At 41.9% G+C, this 19,240-nt stretch overlaps 1 protein-coding gene across 1 annotated transcript in view; it reads right to left on the reverse strand.

Moving 5' to 3' along the window:
- Window positions 1-18,990, reverse strand: part of MARK1 (microtubule affinity regulating kinase 1) — a 92,513-nt gene extending 73,523 nt beyond the window's left edge. The window contains exon 1 of the mRNA XM_037497422.2: window positions 18,901-18,990. Coding sequence (XP_037353319.1) covers window positions 18,901-18,951 — 51 coding nt within the window. The 5' untranslated portion in view covers window positions 18,952-18,990. The remainder of the gene's footprint in view (window positions 1-18,900) is intronic.
- Window positions 18,991-19,240: the final 250 nt, after the last annotated feature.

The raw sequence follows: 19,240 nt of genomic DNA on the forward strand, positions 1-19,240 counted from the left end.
CACACACCAGAAGGACATGGTGTGTACAAGGTGAGGCTCAAGCAGTTCCAGATGTGAAGCCTGGCACACCCTCCTGCTACGTCGCTCATTCCTAAATCCACACCTATGGCCTCACAGGGGTTCCCTCTGACCATAAGGCAGAGGAATGAAAAATAAAAGCCGAGCTGAGAGTCGATTCTGTACCAGATGCCAGTACCACCCACGAATGGATAGTCATAACGCTACAGGCACACCCGGTTGGCACTGCAACGTGACGATGAGGACAAAATTCCCCAGTGGATGGGTCTTTAAGCAGAAAGCCTGGCTGTTTCTTCTGCCTAGAAAGGGAGTGTGAGGTATGTGCAGCGCTTCGCAGACTGGGGCTGATGGCTTGGTAGAGCCATCAAGGACTTAGAGGGACAGTGGCTTGGATGAAGTCTGTGAACTGATCTCCGAGTGAGCACAGCAGTTGGGAGGTAGCAGTGCCTGTGTGGCTGCTTCTCAGGGGTACTTGGGGGTGTCTGTGCCGTCGTCTTCCATCAGTCTCTTTCCCCAGCCACCCCACCTTCCCAGCACAAGGACTCCCAGTCACCAAGGCCTACCATAGGAAATACTGAGCTCCCTGCATGACGCCACAATTCCTGGAGGGGAGAGGGGAACCCGGTATGTGATGTGGGTGGATTACACAGCACTGTCATCACAGAAAGGGCAGTGTTTTGATCTCTTTGGAACAAATACCGCTGTGCATATAAACTTGCCTTTGCTGATCATAACACTTAACGCCAGACTCTCCGTGGGTCAACTGGCAGAAACATCTTCACCAGCACGGCTTTCCACTCAGCTCTGCATTGAAGGAACCAGTTTCATAGCAAATGAAACAAGGCACTGGGCTGACGCTGGAAGAACTGGTCTTTTATATTCCCCAATACCCTGAAGCAGCTGGCTTGATCAAACAGCGGAATGGCCTTTTAAAAGTTCTGTGGAAATGCCAGCTGGGTGGGGATGCTGTGCAGGGCTGGGGCATCTCCAGGATGCAGTGCACATGCTCTTCTGTGGCTCCGAGATGCTGCTGCGTCTTCCACAGCCGCAATTCACAGGAATCAAGAGACAGACATGAGGGAGCCCCTCTCACTACTACCCTCGGTGATGCCCAGTGCATTGCTTTCTTTCTAGTCTCTGAACTTGGGGCTCTACTAGTGTGGCAGTCTCAAGACCGACGGCAGGAAGGCTTCTACCAGGCTCCACACGCTGGGCCATTACCTGGCAAGCTTCGTGGCAGTGAATCAATAGACAAAAAAGGGAGTTATTATACTGGCTAGGGTGACTGATCCTGATGATCCAGGGGAAATTGGGTTGCTATTGCATAACAGTTTAAGGAGGAGTACGTCTAAATGCAGAAGATCCTCCAGGGCACCTCACATTACTCCCATGTCCTGAGATAAGTCGATGGAAAATTACAACAACCCAATACACACAAGAATTCTGATGGCCTGGGCTCTTCAGGAATGAAAGCTTGGGTTACCTCGCAAAGCTACTCGCCAGCCCAGGAACCACATAGTAGCTGAAGTGTTTGCAAAGGACAAAGGGACTACAGAGTTGACAGAGTAATAAAAGAAAGTGATTCTCAATACCATCTATGACCACATGACCAACCGGTCACAGAAACAAGGACTGCAATACTTTTGAGTATTTCTTCCTTATTTTGGTATAAATGTGTTTGTGTTCTATATATATGTGTATATATATATATATACATATATATAGAACACAAAGTGTTATATAACACTTCCACACTTCCCTATCACCCAACATTGAAATGTTAGTATTAGCTAACTTTTTATGATAACATTAAAGTTACAGCCTATAAAAAGGAGAGCATGGTTCTGAACTAAACATCATCCACAGACGGATAAAGGGACTGTGAGTCTTCTTTCAAGAGTGTTAGCATGTTTTTGGTATACCCAGGGTAGCTGCAGCACGTTAGACAAAGAGATAATTTTGTTATTACTTTATTTTGAGGTAAAGTTAAGAAAAGTGTGGCCACATCCCACACTTATCACGGGGAGCCGAGGTGATGGATGGGCCGGGTGGGGCATTATTTAGGTGGCGGATGGGCCAGGTGGGGCACTATCTACATATTTTCTCTGCTAGGTGAGAACTGCATTTTCGAGAATCCCCTGCCCTCTATGGACCTGGGTTAGTACCAGCCACAAGAGATCTGCAAAAGCTTGGGAAGGCAGAACTGTGACTGTGGCCATTCATCTGCTCTGAATGTCAGTGCAGGGCAGACATGACCAGAGTGCAGGCCTGGCACAGATGACCTGCTGGCACCTCCTGTGGGCAGGGAGCAGCAGCCAGGCTTTGCAGCTCCTGGACTCACAATGGACCACCTGCTCCAGCGGCCCTGGCTCCCAATCCAGGCGCGTATGTCGCTCTGTGATGAAGGGCATCAGCTGGCACCGCAGCTCACTGGCCTCAGAGGCTGAGAGCAGTGGGAGAAGGCCACAGCCCAGCTTGTCCTTAGAGAATCCATGCACCTTGTACCCGCTTCACACTCACTTTGTTTCCCGACTGATGGCCTCGTGGATTTTAGGCCCTTTCCTCTAGATGCCTGAACAGCAACCACATCCAGAATCTTAACCAGTTCCCACACTTGTGTAACTTCCGTCCCAACATAAACGTCTTTATATTGTTCTTAGAATTCATTGAACTCAGATACAATAAAAAAAAGTAAAACTGCAATGTTCTTCCATGTGCTTTTGAAAGAGAATCGAACATGGGACTGTACTTTTAATTTAAGTCTCTATTATGTAAACTGGATGGAGGTAAAATTAACTTCTCTGAATAACAGAATACCTATCAAATATTATTTTTAGAAAGATGAAGAAAAATGTATTTCCTTACAGAGGAGGGCATATGCTGAATTAGGAGAACTTTTCATAACTACACCAAAACCTTGCTTATCAAGTCATTATAATTACTAAGGGGTAAAAATACAAGCATTATGATCCAGAAAAGACAACATGAACACCACATTCCAGCGCACGCAATGACACTATAAAAATCACCATCAACCTGTGTTAGCAGACCCTGCTTAATATTTGTGTTCAGTAAAATCAGTGCAATCTCAAGAGGGCAATCCCATTCTCATGTTTAAAGCAGTAATCAATCCACGTATATTTGTCCTCAGTCTGAAGAATGACTGTACTGACATGAAAAAATGGTAAGCACCTAAAAATATGAATTTAGTCATGTGTTTTCATCACCCTGGGACAGGAGGAAGAACATAACCTCATAAGCAGCTGTGAATCTCCTTATCATTTTGGCTTTGATGCCTTGTTTCTCTGGCACCATCACAAACATCTACCATTGCAAACTCTTATTATCTACACCTACTAACTTAAAACCGACAGTCCATGCAACCAGGTATGTGCACCTTTTTACAAATGAGGATGCAAGCCTAAATGGCTAAGTTGGGGATAAACCAACCCCAGGGATGCCTCGTCTACTAGGTTTGTGCTCTTGAGCCTTAATATCATTGATAATAATCGTAGTAATAATAGCAACTAACACAGCTTCTATCAGGTACCAGGCACTGTTCGACGGACATGTAAACCTCACAACAACCCTACGGCAGGAACTAGTTACTAAAGTTAACAGACAAAGAATCTGAAACTTAAAGAAATTAAGTGGCTTCCCAAGGTAACAGAGCTAAAAAATGGCAGAGCTGGGATCTGAACCCACCCAATCAGACTTCACAGTCTTTCACCAAGAAGTTATATATGCTGCCTTCTTATCTGAATGGGGTGGGGAAGACAGAAAGGGTAACTGCCCCTCCTCAGGAGGTAGACAGGGAGGGGCTGAGCCTGTATTTCATTTCTAAAGGCACTTCTAAGATATGCCACTGGACCCCAAGGGCTTTCACTACTGCTGGCCAAAAGACATGAATTAATACAACTGAGTCCTGAGGGGATAAAAGAAATCATCTGCCTAATTTTTATTTAAAAATACAGTATTAGATTCTCCTAGAAACACCCTAAATCTTTCACCCGACAAGCATAAAAATCTTATAACAAACTCATGCCAGAAATATACAATAGATGTTTGTTCTTGAAATCACTGGAGTTGATTGAATTGAATACTGTAGTTGTCAAAGCTTTTTTCTAAGACCTTTATTTCAAATATATGTAAGTACATCTAAGAAAATCCAGTAATTAACCCCTAACATAAGCTAATAATCACATCAACTTAAATGTCAATACACTTTGTGAAAAAACTTCTTAATCAGTGAAATTTTCACTGACTAACTTAGGAATAACTTAGGAATACAAGGGGTGAGGGAAGCTCTCAGAACACCTGACAAGTTCATAAAAAGAATGACCTGATTTAAAAAGGAAATATTGTATCTACATAGCACCACCTCAGGTTCTTAAAGTTCTCCAGTTTTCCAGAGAATAAGTGAATTTTAATTGTACACACTGACTAAGGATCCACTGAGGAGCTAGCATGCTAAATCACTATGCCAAGAAAGAGGCGAAATTACTTCAGGAGGGGAAAGGCCTTTTACTGACATTCTTACTGTTTCTAATACAACACAGCACACAGTTCTACAAACTTGCAAAAGCCAATTATGCTGGGCAGCACTGCTTCACTGATGTGGGAATCAGTAATAGGATTCTTGGTCTCAGGGAGTTTGCAGCATTATGTGTGCGACAGGTTTAAGAAAATTAGGGCACAGTTTGAAAGCACTGACACAAGTGCATACAAGGTAGGATCAGCAGCCTGATGAATGTTCACTGCTGGCTGAACAGAGAATGGAAATTCCTCCTGGGCACGCTCTTCCCTCCTCATGGTTCCTCTCTCCTGTAGAGCAAAGTAGAAGGGGAAGGTAGGCATAATCAGGCAAGTTGGTTCCAGCCTTTTCTAGTCAAGGCTTTCCTTCTTAGGATGGCCTGTGGGCACTCACAGTTAAGAATTTACTAGAAAGTCAATTCCCTAGTTTTAAACAAGTGGCCACTGGTACACAATGGATTTCCCACTAGTTTTCAGTATTTAAGCAGTAAATAGAATCAAGTGTTGCCAGAAGGATTAATGGCACATTTAGATACACTAGGCAGTTAATTTCTATAGAAAAAAGTATGCTTGAGAATGCGTTGGTAAAGTACCCAAAAGAGATGTACGAATAAGCGCCAGGAAGGAGAAAGGTGAAGTCACTTACCCAGCAAGATTAACCAGCCAGTGACTCATTAGCAGCTAAATAATCTTCCCAGTTTAAATCACTTATATTCACCAGTGCTTACAATCACAAAGACATGCTGCCATGATGGGATAATGAATTACCAGGCCTGGCTGTGCTAACTCCAAGCCCTGCCTGACCCCTTTACATCACCCGATGCTCCTGCCCTAATTCTAGAGAGGCTCGACTTACTGGCCTATTAATATTTTTCCTGTTCCGGGCTTCTGTCACCTTACTCCCAGCACACACCACCACAATGAAATGTACAGGAGATTTCGTTACGAAATGTGAACCTTTTCTTAACTGGTATTAAACAAAAAAATTACTTGGACACTTGTTAAGATGGTAAGGAAAACTTTATTCAAGGTAATTGCGACAGAGATATTACAATGGGGAAAGAGATCAATTCTGATAACCCCAGGACAGCAGGGGATTTATGGTCAAGGGTGAGGTGGGGGTTGGGGGGGATGGGGTAGTGGAAGGAAAATTACCGAGAAGGAAAATCAAGGGTAGGGGGTTTCTTGCTAAACTGGCCTAACAGGATTCTTGCTGCAAGCAGATCAAGAACTTAGACATCAAAGGCAGAGGATGAGGAACTTGACTATATGTCCAGGGGCCTCTCCCTAAACTGACTCAGCAGAATCAGATGGGTGATGGCTGCTGGGCTCTGCAGGACAGGAAGGACAAGGTCAAAGACTCCTTGAGAAAAAGGCTCAGAGGAACCTAACTGGAGTATGACCAACAAGAGCATCTTGGTCACCGACTCTGGCATTTGCCCTTTATTAGGCTCTTCTCCCCTGCATCAAGTTTTCTAGAAGTACTATCTTAAAAACTCCACAAGAAAGCAGTCCACTGAATTTAAAAGCTGACTGACTCTAAAAAACACAAACATACACAACACACTATTGGAGTCATGCCGACCCGCCACCTCTCCCAGGGCCTCCAGGGCCAGTTCTTGGTAAGGCAACTAAGGCCCATCTATTCTGCTGGTTCTCCCCATAAAAGCTGCCCTGCTCCTCGTACTCCCATGTCACTCTCAGGCCCATGTGCCCACAGGCTCCTTCCATCCGGTATTTTCTCCCTGCCAAGTCAATTTTCCACAGATCCACCTGGCCAAGGAGTCTGGTCTCAAAAGCCTGAGGTCAAAGGTTAGCGGAATTTCTTGAGTGCCTGGCACCTCCCCCTGCCTTTATTCTGCGTTCCAATCACTCAGATACCAAGGAGCTGTACCTGTCTACTGCACTTGTTTGTCTACCTCCCTCTTCAGAGGCTGAGTCCTTGCAGAGCAGGGGACCTCCTTGCAGAGCAGGGGACCGTTTCACTTACCTGTGTCCCTATGGTCTCCAATTGAGAAGAAACAAATGGGAAAGGAAATTGAAGCAACCCACTTTAGAAACACTGAAAGCAGCTCTGCTGATCCCAGCAGGGGAGGCAGCCACAGTGTAAAGGTTTAAAATACACCTGTCACCATTTCTTTTCAGGTAGTTCGCTAAACTTTGGACTCTTTGCTCAGTCTCTCATTTGTTTACAACCTGACCTAATTGATACAGTGATCAAAACAGTATTAAATAATACTTGGAACAAAGAGTCCGTCTATAACCAAAGGCTTTATATGGAGAGCCCCTGTACTTTGCTGCCACCCTCCACCACGACCACCAAATGTGGTTAACCACATAAAGCTAAGGGAAGGGAGGAACTTGGGTGCTGATTGTAACAGGGTGGTCCCCAGGAAAGGGGGTGGTTCTAGGTTCCCTGCCCCACCCAAATGGAGGGTGGAGCTGAGCAGAGAGAAGAAGCTGCAGAGTAGACTGAGGAAGGAAGCAAGCATGATGGAGCCAGAAGGTGACCTGGAGGAGGCGCATGGAGCCGAGAGACACGTGAAGAAACTGCACTCGCCTTTTGGTCGTGGACTGGGTGACACAGATATGGGTGAGACCCGTGGGGAGGTGACCATGGCAGCTTTTATCTTGATTTTGATTTTGCTCTTTTCCTTCCGGGCTTGTCTGGTTGTTTCTGACCCTTTTCTGTGGGTCCCCACTGGAAGATGCTTCGGACTTGTGGCAGGCTTTGGGGCCTTGCTTTGGGCCAATCCCATTTGGATGGAGTTTTACCCACAAGGGGATGGGTAACATTGGGTGCTTGATTTAGTAACTATATTCTTTGCCTTTTCTGTATTGTTTCCTAATTGTATTAAAGTTCCTTCCCATTAAAGTCTCATATATTTTGTGTTGATGCGGCAGATGGCAGAACCCATTCAGAGTACGCAGGTTTTGGGGGGGTCTGGGGTGCACCTCTCCCTGCCCTGTAACATCATCACCCCTTTTTGAAGCTCACCCTTACCAGGCCGTGCACCTTATTACCTCTAACAGAGAGTTCCCTGTTGTTCTTTAGGGCTGTTAGTAGAATGGATTTATCATTTCTCCCATCCTACTTATAATATGACCAACAACTCTTAATTCTTTTTCATTTTAATCAGAAGATGAGATTTAATATGACATAATTCAGTAATTTTCAAGTCCTAGTCAGTGAATAACAGCATAAGAATTACCTAGAGGCTTATGAAAATAAGCCACCCTAGACAAATTGAGTGAGAACATGATGTGGGCAGGAGCAGGCATCGGGGACTATGAATTTGAAGTAATGGGAGTCCCCCTGCTAGTTCATAAACTCACTATCTTGGAAAACAAATGAATAACCAAGACACTGATTTATTAAGGTGTTTAGTGCAAAAAACATACACCAAATACTATGGTACATAAGATGGGGTATAATAGAGAAGTAATACTCAAAGTGCCCCTGACCCCACAGTTGGTTCAATTTAGTTGGGATGAAAAAGTCTGCACACAGAGGAATCAAAGAATAATGCTGAACTTCAGGGCATAGTATGGTCTTCCAACTATATCAATTACCCACTCTTCAAAATGTCTAAGTATGGACTTCTGTAGGAAAACTGACATAATTACCTAGGTGCTGCTGTACTCACAGATTACATACATTAAAAAATACTATAAGATGAAAGTTTTTGAAAATATATTAAATTTTATTTGTACACAAAATTTCTCAATTATTAGTAAAACATTCCTAATATGCAATATAGATGCTCTGTGAGTTTTTAAATCTTGGCTTAGCTATTTGTGACACCAAAATACGAAGGCCTGGCTAGGAGTTCAGTTCATGTGGACTCTTGCTTTTAGTAGCTGTGACTAAAGAAAGGATTTCACACCAAGGAAAGCAGCATATCATTGGCTGTATTAATTTAATTTTTATGCTCATACTTCAATCCACCCACCAGCTATGTGAACATTTTTATGAAAGTCATGTTAGTGGAAACATCCCCTGATGACAGGTAGCTGTTCCTAAAAACTGATCATCACAATAACTGCAACAAATGATTTCCAAAATCTGGAAAATTTATAAGCAGGTCAGAAAATTGCCCACACTTTTAAGTAAATGGATGAGAATATCAGAAACAACACATAATACAACCACAAAGGTTTGAAAATTTCTGAACACCATTTCAAAAAGCTCATTCCAAACAAACATTTTAAAAAATGATAAACTTTAGCTGAAAGCTACCACCAGAATCAGCACTGCCCTGGAACCAAGTGGTAAGCCCTCAACCCACTACAAGTCTGAGTGCTGAACCTGCAACCCCTCACAGAGATACATTCAGGTGACTAAAGTACCCCAGATTATAAAAGGCTCCCAGTGGGGGCAAATACAAACCATTTCTAAAGTCTCATCCTAGATTCCGACTCCCAGGTTTCACACAGATAGTAATCAGACAAAGGTGAGTTTATCAGCAATATAAATACAGAAGAAACAGCCACAGAGAATGGGAACCAACAACACAATCAAAAAGCTAAATCCCAATAGGCTCCAGATAATGAAATTTCTGCAAATAACTACATATTAAACATTTAAGGAAATGAAACAAAATCACAAAAACAAGCAAAGACTAAGAGACTATTAAAAGAAGAAAGCCAGACTGATTTGAGTGCAAATATTAGAACTTTTCAAAATGAAAACAGGAATCATGAAACTAAAAATTCAACAGATCAGGAAAGAGTAGCGCATGCATCTAATTATTCATGGATTTTTCCAAGGAACTGGTTTCTGTCCATCCTAATTCAGGATGCTAATGGAACTCGATATATGGTAAATGCCTGCAGACTGCTGAGAACCAAAAGAGGTGTTCGGGGTGCTGCTGTTTCACAGACACTGGAAGGAACAAGAGATGATGACAAACTCCTTTTTTAAAAAAAAAAAGAAAGAAACCAGCACATCCTTGTAATCAAGAATCTAAATATACAAGTCCAGAAAAGACACATCTAGAGAAAAGAAGACACATCCCAAGAATCTCTAGTTAGCAGCAATCCCACTGCCCACCTGTGACTACTCAGGTGCCTCTTTTCACCAATTCTCTCCCTTTGCAGGACAGCAGCCTTCCTGCCTACCCATGCAGGACCTGTCAAGGCCGCCCGCCTGCAACCATGCAGGCCTCTCTTAGCAATCCTGTCCCTTTCCAGGCAGCTCTTCCTGCCTGCTGTGTCTATGCAAGGGTGCTTTCCTTTTCTAACCCTTTTCCTAATAAACCTGCTTTTTAAATATTTAAAAAAAAAAAAAAAAAAAAAGAATCTCCAGCTAGACTGAATGGGCAGGACAGGCAGTCTTCTCTTTTTTATAAATGCACTGTTACAAGACAAAGTTATAAGGGACACAAAGAAAATGGACAAAATGGTCCAATCAAGAAAAGAAAGTACATCTCCAGAAAACAGCCCTACAGAAGAAGACATATAGAACATTTCATTCAGCAGCAGCAGCAGAATGCACATTCCTCTCAAGCACATATGGGACATTCTCCAGGAAAGATGACTTATTAGATCATAAAATGGGTCTTTAAAAACATAATACTGACATAAAACCAAGTATCCTTTTCAAACCAATGGTATGAAACTAGAAATCAGTAATAGAAAAAAAAAACTGGAAATTTTACAGAAATGTGGAAATTAAACAATATACTTTTTTAAAAAAGATTTATTTTCTATTTATAGAATAGCTGGGGTACAGGCCAGAGGTGCGGGAAGTAAGAGGATTCACCAGAAACAGAGTGGGGAGCAGAACAGGCAGATCTACTGAAATACACTGCTGAGGGGAGCAGCGGGCAAGACAGAAGAGGTCTGCTGTGCCATGTGGGTATCTCCCTGGCCGGCCGGGAATCGAACCCATGCTGTAGAGGCTGCAGACAGCTTCACAGCACTGCGCTCAACCCGTTGCATCACCAGGGAGGCCCTAAACAATATACTCTTGAACAACCAATAGATCAAGGAAGAAATCAAACAGGAACTTAGAGAACAGCTTGAAACAAATGAAAATACAATATACAAAAATGTATGGGATACAGCAAAAGCAGTGCTAAGAGGGATATTTATTGCAATAATTTTCTACATTTTAGAAAATTAAAAGGAATTAAAATATCCTAATCATATACCTTAAAGAACCAGAAAAAGAGTTAAAACATAAGCCCAATCTAATGGATGTAAGACAATTTTAATAAAGGCATAGCAAAAGTAAATAAAATGGGGGGGGGGAAGGAAAAAAAAAATCAATGAAGTTGAGTTGGTTTTTTGAGAAAATTAACTAGTAACAAATCTGACCTAGCCTAAGAGAGAAAAGATCCAAATAAATAAAATCAGAAATGAGAGAGGAGAAATTGCAACTGATACCACAGAAATAAAGAGGATAAGGGACTACTATTAACAATTATTATCTAACAAATTCTTACAAACTTACAATCTACCAAGACTGAACCAAGAAGTAACAGAAAAAAATTGAGCAGATCTATAAATAGTAAGGAGATTAACCCAGTAGTCAAAAACCTTACAACAAAAGTTTGTTGGTTTTATTGATAAATTCCACCAATTTAAAGAAGAGTGAACACCAATCCTTCTTAAACACTTCCCAAAAATGAAGAAAATGCTTAATTCATTGTATAAGGCCAGCATTACCCTAATATCAACACCAGAAAAAGAACGTACAAAGAAACAAACTCTATAACTCAACATCCTTCATGAATATAGATACAACATCCTCAACAAAACATATTAGCAAATTCAATAGCATATTAAAATGACTAACACACCATGATCAAATGGGATTTATCCCTGAGCTACAAGAACAGTTGAACATATGATTATCAAGTAATACATCATCAGAACCAAGGATAAAAATCACATGATCATATTACTGATGCAGAAAGCCATTTGACAAAATTTAATGATAAAAACGTATCATTTCATGATAAAAACTCTCAACTCTCTAGGAACAAAATAATTACCTCAACATAATAAAAGCCATATATGAAAAGCCCATAAACTATGGGTGAATTGGTGGTTGGAATTATATAGGGAATACACAATGATGTAAAAGATATAAACAGATTTTTTTTAAGTGCTTTAAAAAGTGAAAAGCCCATAACTAACATCATTTTTAACGGTGAGAAACCAAAAGTGTTTCGGCTCCTTAAACTCCCAGAAGAAAACCTAGCAGGAATGTTTCAATGGTTTCATGGATATGACACCAAAGGCACAGGCAACCAAGACAAAGATGCCCACTCTTGCCATCAATATTCAAGATAGTACTGGAAGTCCTAGCCAGAGAAATTAGGCAAGAAAAAGAAATAAAAGCTATCCAAATTAGAAAGGAGAAATAAAAATTTCTCTACTCACAGATGATATGATCGTATGTGTAGAAGACCCTAGAGATTACACAAAAAAACATTAGAACTATAAACAAGTTCAACATGAAAATCAGTTGTGTTTCTATACAATAATAACAGATAATGCAAAAAGAAAATTAAGAAAACAATCCCATTTACAATAGCATCAAAAACAATAAAATACTTAGGAATACATTTAGCCAAGCCACATGGACCCAAAACAATATTGAAAAAGAACAAAGCCGGAGGCCTCAAATGACCTGATTTTTTAAAAACATATTACCAAAGCAACAGTAATCAAAACAGTAAGGTAGTAACATTAGTAGAAGACCAAAAAGAAACAAAACCAGAGCCCAGAAACACACCTATGCATATACAGTCAAATGATATTTGATAAAAGTTACAAGAACACATAAAGGAAAAGGATAGTGTTTTCCACAAATGAGACTGGAAAAACTGGCGCATGCAAAAGAATGAAATTAGGGCTTCCCCGGAGGCGCAGCAGTTTGAGCACAGCGCTGTGAAGCTGTCCACAGCCTCTATAGCGTAGGTTCGATGCCTGGCGGGCCAGGGAGATACCCACATGGTGCGGCAGACCTCTCCTGTCTTGCCTGCTGCTCCTCTCAGCAGTGTTTTTGGTCCACCTGCCTGTTCTGCTTCCCCCTCTGTCTCTAGTGAATTCTCTCACCCTCCCGTGCCTCTGGCCTGTACCCCAGTTCTTGTATAAATAAATCTTTAAAAAAAAAAAAAGGAATGAAATTAGACCTTTATCTTGTATCATACACAAAAATCAACTCAAAATAGGTTCAAGACTTAAAGAAAATACCTGCAACTATAAAACTCCCAGAAAAAAAAAAAAAAAAAACTAGCAGGAAAGATTCAATGATTTCATGGATATGACACAAAAGGCACGGGCAACCAAGGTAAAAATAAAATACTTAAATTGAGCCAAGCCACTCGGTCCCAAAACAATATTGAGAAAGTACAATAGAGAAATCTAAACTATATCAAACTAAAAGCCTTCTACACATCAAAGGAAATAATAAACAGAATGGAAAGGCAACCTATGGAAGAAAGTATTTGCAAACTATGTGACTGAAATGGGGTTAATATCTGAAATATATAAGGAACTCCTACAATTCAACAGGAAGAAAACAAATAACCTAACTTTTTTCACAGCAAAGAACTTGAACAGACATTTCTTCAAAGAAGACATACAAACGGCCAACAGGTATATGAGAAGATGTCCAACATCACCATCCATCAGGGAAATGCAAATCGAAATCACAGTGAACTATCTATCACCTTGTACCTGGGAGGATGGCCATTATCAAAACAGACAATAATAAATGTTGCCAGGGATATGGGAAAATTGAAACACGCTGTACTGCTAGTGGGAATGTAACATGGTGCGACTACTATAGAAAACAGGAATTAACAACAAAACTACTATATATCCAGTAAACCCTCTTCTAGGTATTCATTCAAAAGAATTAAAATCAGGTTCTCAGAGATATCTGGACTCCCATGTTCACTGCAGCATTATTCACAGTACTCCAGATATGAAAACAAACCAAATGCCCGACAACAGATAAATGGGTAAAGAAATGTTATATACTTTCAGTGGAGTATTTTTCTGCCATAAAAAAGGAAAAAATTCTGTCATATACTACACCATGGACGAACCTTGAGGACATTATGCTAAGTGAAGTCAGCCAGTCATAGAATGATTAATACTGCATGAATCCACTGAAATGAGGTACCTAAAGTAGTTAAACTTACAAAGGCAGAAAGCAGACCTGTGTTTGCCAGGGGCTGAGAGAGGAGAGTGGGAATCACAGTTCAGTGCACACACAGGGTACCTACAGTTAACAATAACTGCACTGCACATTTTGAAGTTTGTTAAGAGGATAGGTATCATGCTATGTTGTTGTTTTTATTTTTATTCAATAAAAAGTAAATTCAACAGAGGGGTTAATAGTGATTTTAATACAGCTAATGAGATTTAGCTAACTGAAAGAAAAATCTCAACATAGATGTACTGCAGATTGCAGTAAAAAAAAAGCAATAAAATTGGGGAAGAATGAATAAGAGTTTAAGATATACATGATAGAACGAGAAATTTTTACCTGTCTAGTCACAACATAATAAACACTAGAGAAAATAACATTAAATACTGAATAATAATATTCAAAGAGATAATGACTGGCACATTTCCAAAGCTGATGAACGATATAAAGACACAGAGTTTAGATCTAAACAAATTACATAATTTTTAGTACATTGGGGCAATGAACTCATGAAAAAAATTAATGACAAGGTAAGGCATATGGGGTAAAGGTCTAATAAAATATAATTGGGGCCCAAAACAAAACTCTAAAGAGATCAGAAGGAAGACAATATTGAAAAAGATAATAGTTGGAAAGCACTCAGGACTAATGAAAAATACGAATTCACAGACATAAAAAGCAAGTAAGAAAAACAGAAATTCTTACTAAGTACTCTATAGTAAAAGCACAATCTGTAGGATAAAGAAAGACATTCATCTACCTACTAGCAGGTGACTTCTGAACAGAAAGAATTCAAGTTAGTAAAACAATGGAATATTATCTTCTGAGCAGTGAAAGAAATATTTATCAACTTAAAACTGGAGACTAGGCAAAGCTCCCTTTCAAGAATAATGACAAAATATAAGAATGTAAATAGAAAGTTTATGAGTGACTGTCCTTCACCAAAAGAAAAGAATGTAAAAGATTACCTCTGAAGAGGTGTGAGCCATTACCCCCCAATCATATACAGTGTTGTAAACCAAAGTTACCTCAATTAAAAAAATAATAATACAATCTAAAAAATAAAATAAAAATAAATCAGGTTACAAAATGGTCCAAAAAAAGGGATATCAAAGATATTTATCAGTTCAAGAGAAAATGATTCCCAAAGTCAAGTCTGAGATGGAAGAAGGAATGATAAGAAGTAATAATTTTAAAATCATTTGGCTGGTTCTAAACAACCTGGGCTTTAGATAAAGAGGGAAAGTCTACAACAGCATGTAGGTCAAATGGGAAGTGATAGAAGGAAGACATCTTTTCTTACCATGGATTGTCAGCACCCCAGTATGGAGACCAACGGTGTGTCTATACACTGATGTCCAGCTACAGCAGCAGCAAGGCTAGCTGCGCTCATTTCAGAAGCCTAGTCGTGTCAAAGGAGCAGGGCACTCCCGACAGAAACAATAGCGAAGGTTCAGCAATAAGAGATGTGCATGGCATACCCTGTGATCCCTCTGGAGGAGTATCTTGCATTTTTCATGTTCTTTCAAAACCTCTAAGACTAAAACATAGTAAGTCAAAACACCACCTCCAAGAATCAACATTGTGAGCTGAACAGCAGTGAAGGATGTCGAGATGCTTAATGACCTTGGGCAGGTCACTGAGTGTTTTGAAGGTGCAATCTCTGTTCATAGTAAGAGAGCAGCAAAATGCAACCTTCACAGGGTCACCGATGTACACTGATGATAAATAAAAAGATTCAAATGGCAAATGTTACTGCACTGATCTCTCACATACTGCTAGTAGTCACTGAGCTGGGCACAGATGTTACAGAATAAAGGAGACAAGGCAAGTCCCGGTTAGAATGAACGTGACAGGGACTGTGACATGTCAGGCGGGCAAAGGATCCTCCACAAACCCAGGAGAAGCACCAAAGACTTTGCTTCCTTCTTGCTTACACATGATTCACAATGATGCCCACAGGACAAATGCCTGATGACCACCTTAGTTATATGTAGAACCCGTGGCAGTCATGTAGAGAGTTTCAGATCTTTCAGAAGAATCACTGTCAAGAGTTTTGTTATAAAAGTTGCAAAATAAGTTTCATCAAAGTCATGTTAAAACATCCCAAGAAGAGATCAAATCAATTTTCTTTACCCGATCAAAATTTCACCACAGAAAGCTAGACTGGGCATTTTGTATCCTTAAAAATTAGCATCATCAGAGTTTTTTCCCAAAACACACACACAAATTTTCTAGCTTCATTCATTTAAAAGCATTTAAGATAGTGACAACTTATTTATTCAGGCTGGAATTACCCAAGCAGAATCTAACAGAAAAGAGAAATATTTCAAATACCCATTCCTTTTCTGGACTCAACTCTTTACAACCTAAAATCACACATTTTGCATAAATTAAATCTATTATCTACAACATTCCTTTCCTACTTCACTGTGTGTATTGCCTTTAGAGCTAATCACTGGTTAACTGTTCTGTCTTATTTAGCCTTGAGGCCTATTAAGAGTACACACAAATCCTTCATCTAAGAAAGTACTTGAGAGAAAGTACACACGAATTCTTTCTCACTCTACTATATACAGTGGAAGTATACAAACATTACAATTGTTACATTCCTCTTTTGAATTTTTTAATTTATCCTCAATATATATACTAGTGACAAGGAGACAGGTGATATCACATATCCCCAGGATACTAAATCCAAACCCATTCATGTATGACTAAACAAATTTTTATTAACTGCAAATGATCAAAAAAGAAACCCAAGTTACTATATTTATATTAATTTCTAGCAGTATTAAATTCTGCAAGACTTAGAAACCTTTAATAGTCATAAAGCAATATAAATTTTCACAATCATTTAGAAAAAAAAGTCACTAACTGAAATCAACTATGAACAACTGCAGTCTGATTCCATACTGGCAATTAATATATGAGCTAACTAGCAGGTTCATTATTTCATTGATGAGAAGCAAGAATGAATCATGACATTTACTACCAACTGGAGACTAGAGAGACACCAATGGTGATTTCATAGCCATCATGGGTGGCCCTTTGATAAAAGGCCTAGAGCATTTGCAATCAATTCAGCCCTATTGACACACTCTCTTCTGCTGCACACTGTTCATTTGGGATTATATTTACCTTTCCTGTAAATTCCTTTAATAGAAAGGCCTTGTCTAAAATACCACTTTTGTATTCCTCCCAACTCAGTAACAGAGCTGAGTGGACACCTATTGATAAATTAGCAGCTGTAATAAAACAGACATTTCCTGCTGAATCCAGGAGAAAATCGGGATGTGGGTAAAGGATGCTAAATGGAGATATAGTTGTGTACAGCAGGATGACAGCAAGGGACAAGACCATAAAAGTGACTCTGAAATAGCATGTTCAGAAACAAAGCCAACGAGTTTATAAAGCATAATCATTTTCAGAAGATATAACAAAATCCATTCCAGTATTATCGCTTAGCTTAAAAATGCTTTTATTTGGTATTACACGTGATGCTGCATTTTGTCCTACTGCTTGATAGATATTTCTATAAAGCTATCTCACATCTGTATACAGTACCTCCTTATTCATTCATTCAAGTATGGGAAGAGTTATAGTACTGAAAATCCAAATGCAAGCAAAAACAATGCATTTTTTCCACCCTTCCTAGGTTAACCTACCGTCATGCTAATAAAATACTGAGGTCGTCCTCTGTCTTACTTTTCATTCACACTGAAATGACACAGTGAAAGGAATTTTTTTACAGTTCCTGTTAGAAAGATTTTGTACCAACTTGGTTTTAAAATCAACTTCAATGTTTTTCATCTTTCCTCCTAACCTTCAATCTCTGCATCAGAATTATATATAAATTATATATTTTGAAATAGTTATGATGAAAATAGTTATAAATAATCATATCAGCAGCATGCCACTGTACCACTGTAAACGCAAGAGACTGGAGAAGACAAAGCATACTCTGAAATGTCTTCCTTGGTCTTCTAACAAAACGTTTTTTCTTCCTCCATGAAATCATATTAAGTTCCCGTACTCCCCTATGCTCCAAGAGACAATATTCAGTTTCTATCTTCCTCCAACATTCAGAGGCGAGCTTGTGTCTCTTCTATCTCATCCCTTTTGTCTAAAACACCAAAGCGCTTCATTATTTTATTTTACCAGCCCCATGGTGGCACCAAGAGCTGGAAAGCTGGTGAGTGAACTCGACAACCAGAGAGATCTGGACAGCCCATCAAAACTTAGTACCCCTTCAGCGCCTAAAAACTAGCCCGAAAATCAGCCAAGGCCCGATTTACATAGGTCATGAGGATTTAAAAAGCAAAACACTTAAACAAAAACGCCCTTTCCCACAAAGGAACACACAATTGTACTTTTCAGAGGTGGAAAGATCAGTTCTTTGGGTTTTCAAGACTTCAAACATCAAGGGACCACGGCATCGAGATAAACTACTCCTGAGGTCACCTGGATCAAAGATCCAGAAGATCCCGCCTTCAAAGAAATGCACCTAGTGACTCTGCAAGGAGGGCAGAGATTTAAAGTCAGACCTGCCAGAATGATTACCACTGATTTGAGGGAGCGAATAAAATGCCTCCGGCTTCCACTGGCTCGACAATATTTGTCTGGAAGCCGGGGGCCCGCGGTGGCTGAGGGTGAAATTCTCCGACTCATCCTCCCCACTGGCCAGGGTCTCCGCCGTGCGAACTCACGGACACACACACACACACACACACACACACACACACACACACACGGTCATCCCACTGCCACCCTCATCCCTCCCCTGCACGCCCTGCCCCCGGGTGCCCGAGCCCCCCAAAGGTGCACACCCTGGAACAAAGAGCCTAATCGGCGGCAATGCGGGGGGCGGGGGGCGCAAGCCTCGAGAGGGACAGCGCAGCGAAGGGGCCAGAGGCGATCGCCGGCCGGCGGGGCCCCGCGGCAACCTGCGGCTGGGCGGCCGGGTCAAGGCCAGCCCGCCGCGGCCCCGCAGCCCGGCCCGCGGGGCGCACCCTCTGCCGGCGGGGCGCGCGGCCGCCTCCACCTTGACCCCGGCGGGCCCGGCCGCCCCGCGCGGCTGGAGGCAGAAGGGGCCGCGCGGCGGCCGGGGGCAGGCCCGGCTGCCGGCGGGGCCGGCGCGGCCAGCGCGGGGGTCGGGGGAGGCCGGGGTGACTCACATTCTCCGTGTCCCGCTCGTTCACCGTCGGCAATGGCGTCCGGGCCGACATTTTGTGCGGGCGGCGGGGTCGCGCCGGGGTCTCGGCGGCCCGGCGGGGGTGCGGGCCGCGGGGGCGCCCGGAAGCGCGGGGCGGCGGGGCCGGGTCGGGCGAGCGGCTCCGCAGGCCGCGGGCGCCGGGCGAGAGGAGGACGCGGCCGCGCGCGGGCCGGAGCGCGGGGCGGCGGCGCGGGGCGGCCGGCGGGGCCGGGGCCGGGGCTGACGGGGCGATGCGCCTCGGATCGCGGCCCGGCGGGTCCCGGCCGGCGCGCCTGGGCGCCGGGAGCCGCGGCCCTGACAGC

The sequence above is a fragment of the Talpa occidentalis genome, unplaced genomic scaffold (assembly GCF_014898055.3).
Source record: "Talpa occidentalis isolate TD23 unplaced genomic scaffold, MPIMG_talOcc4v2.1 talOcc4.8, whole genome shotgun sequence".
In the NCBI taxonomy this organism is placed as follows: Eukaryota; Metazoa; Chordata; class Mammalia; order Eulipotyphla; family Talpidae; genus Talpa; species Talpa occidentalis.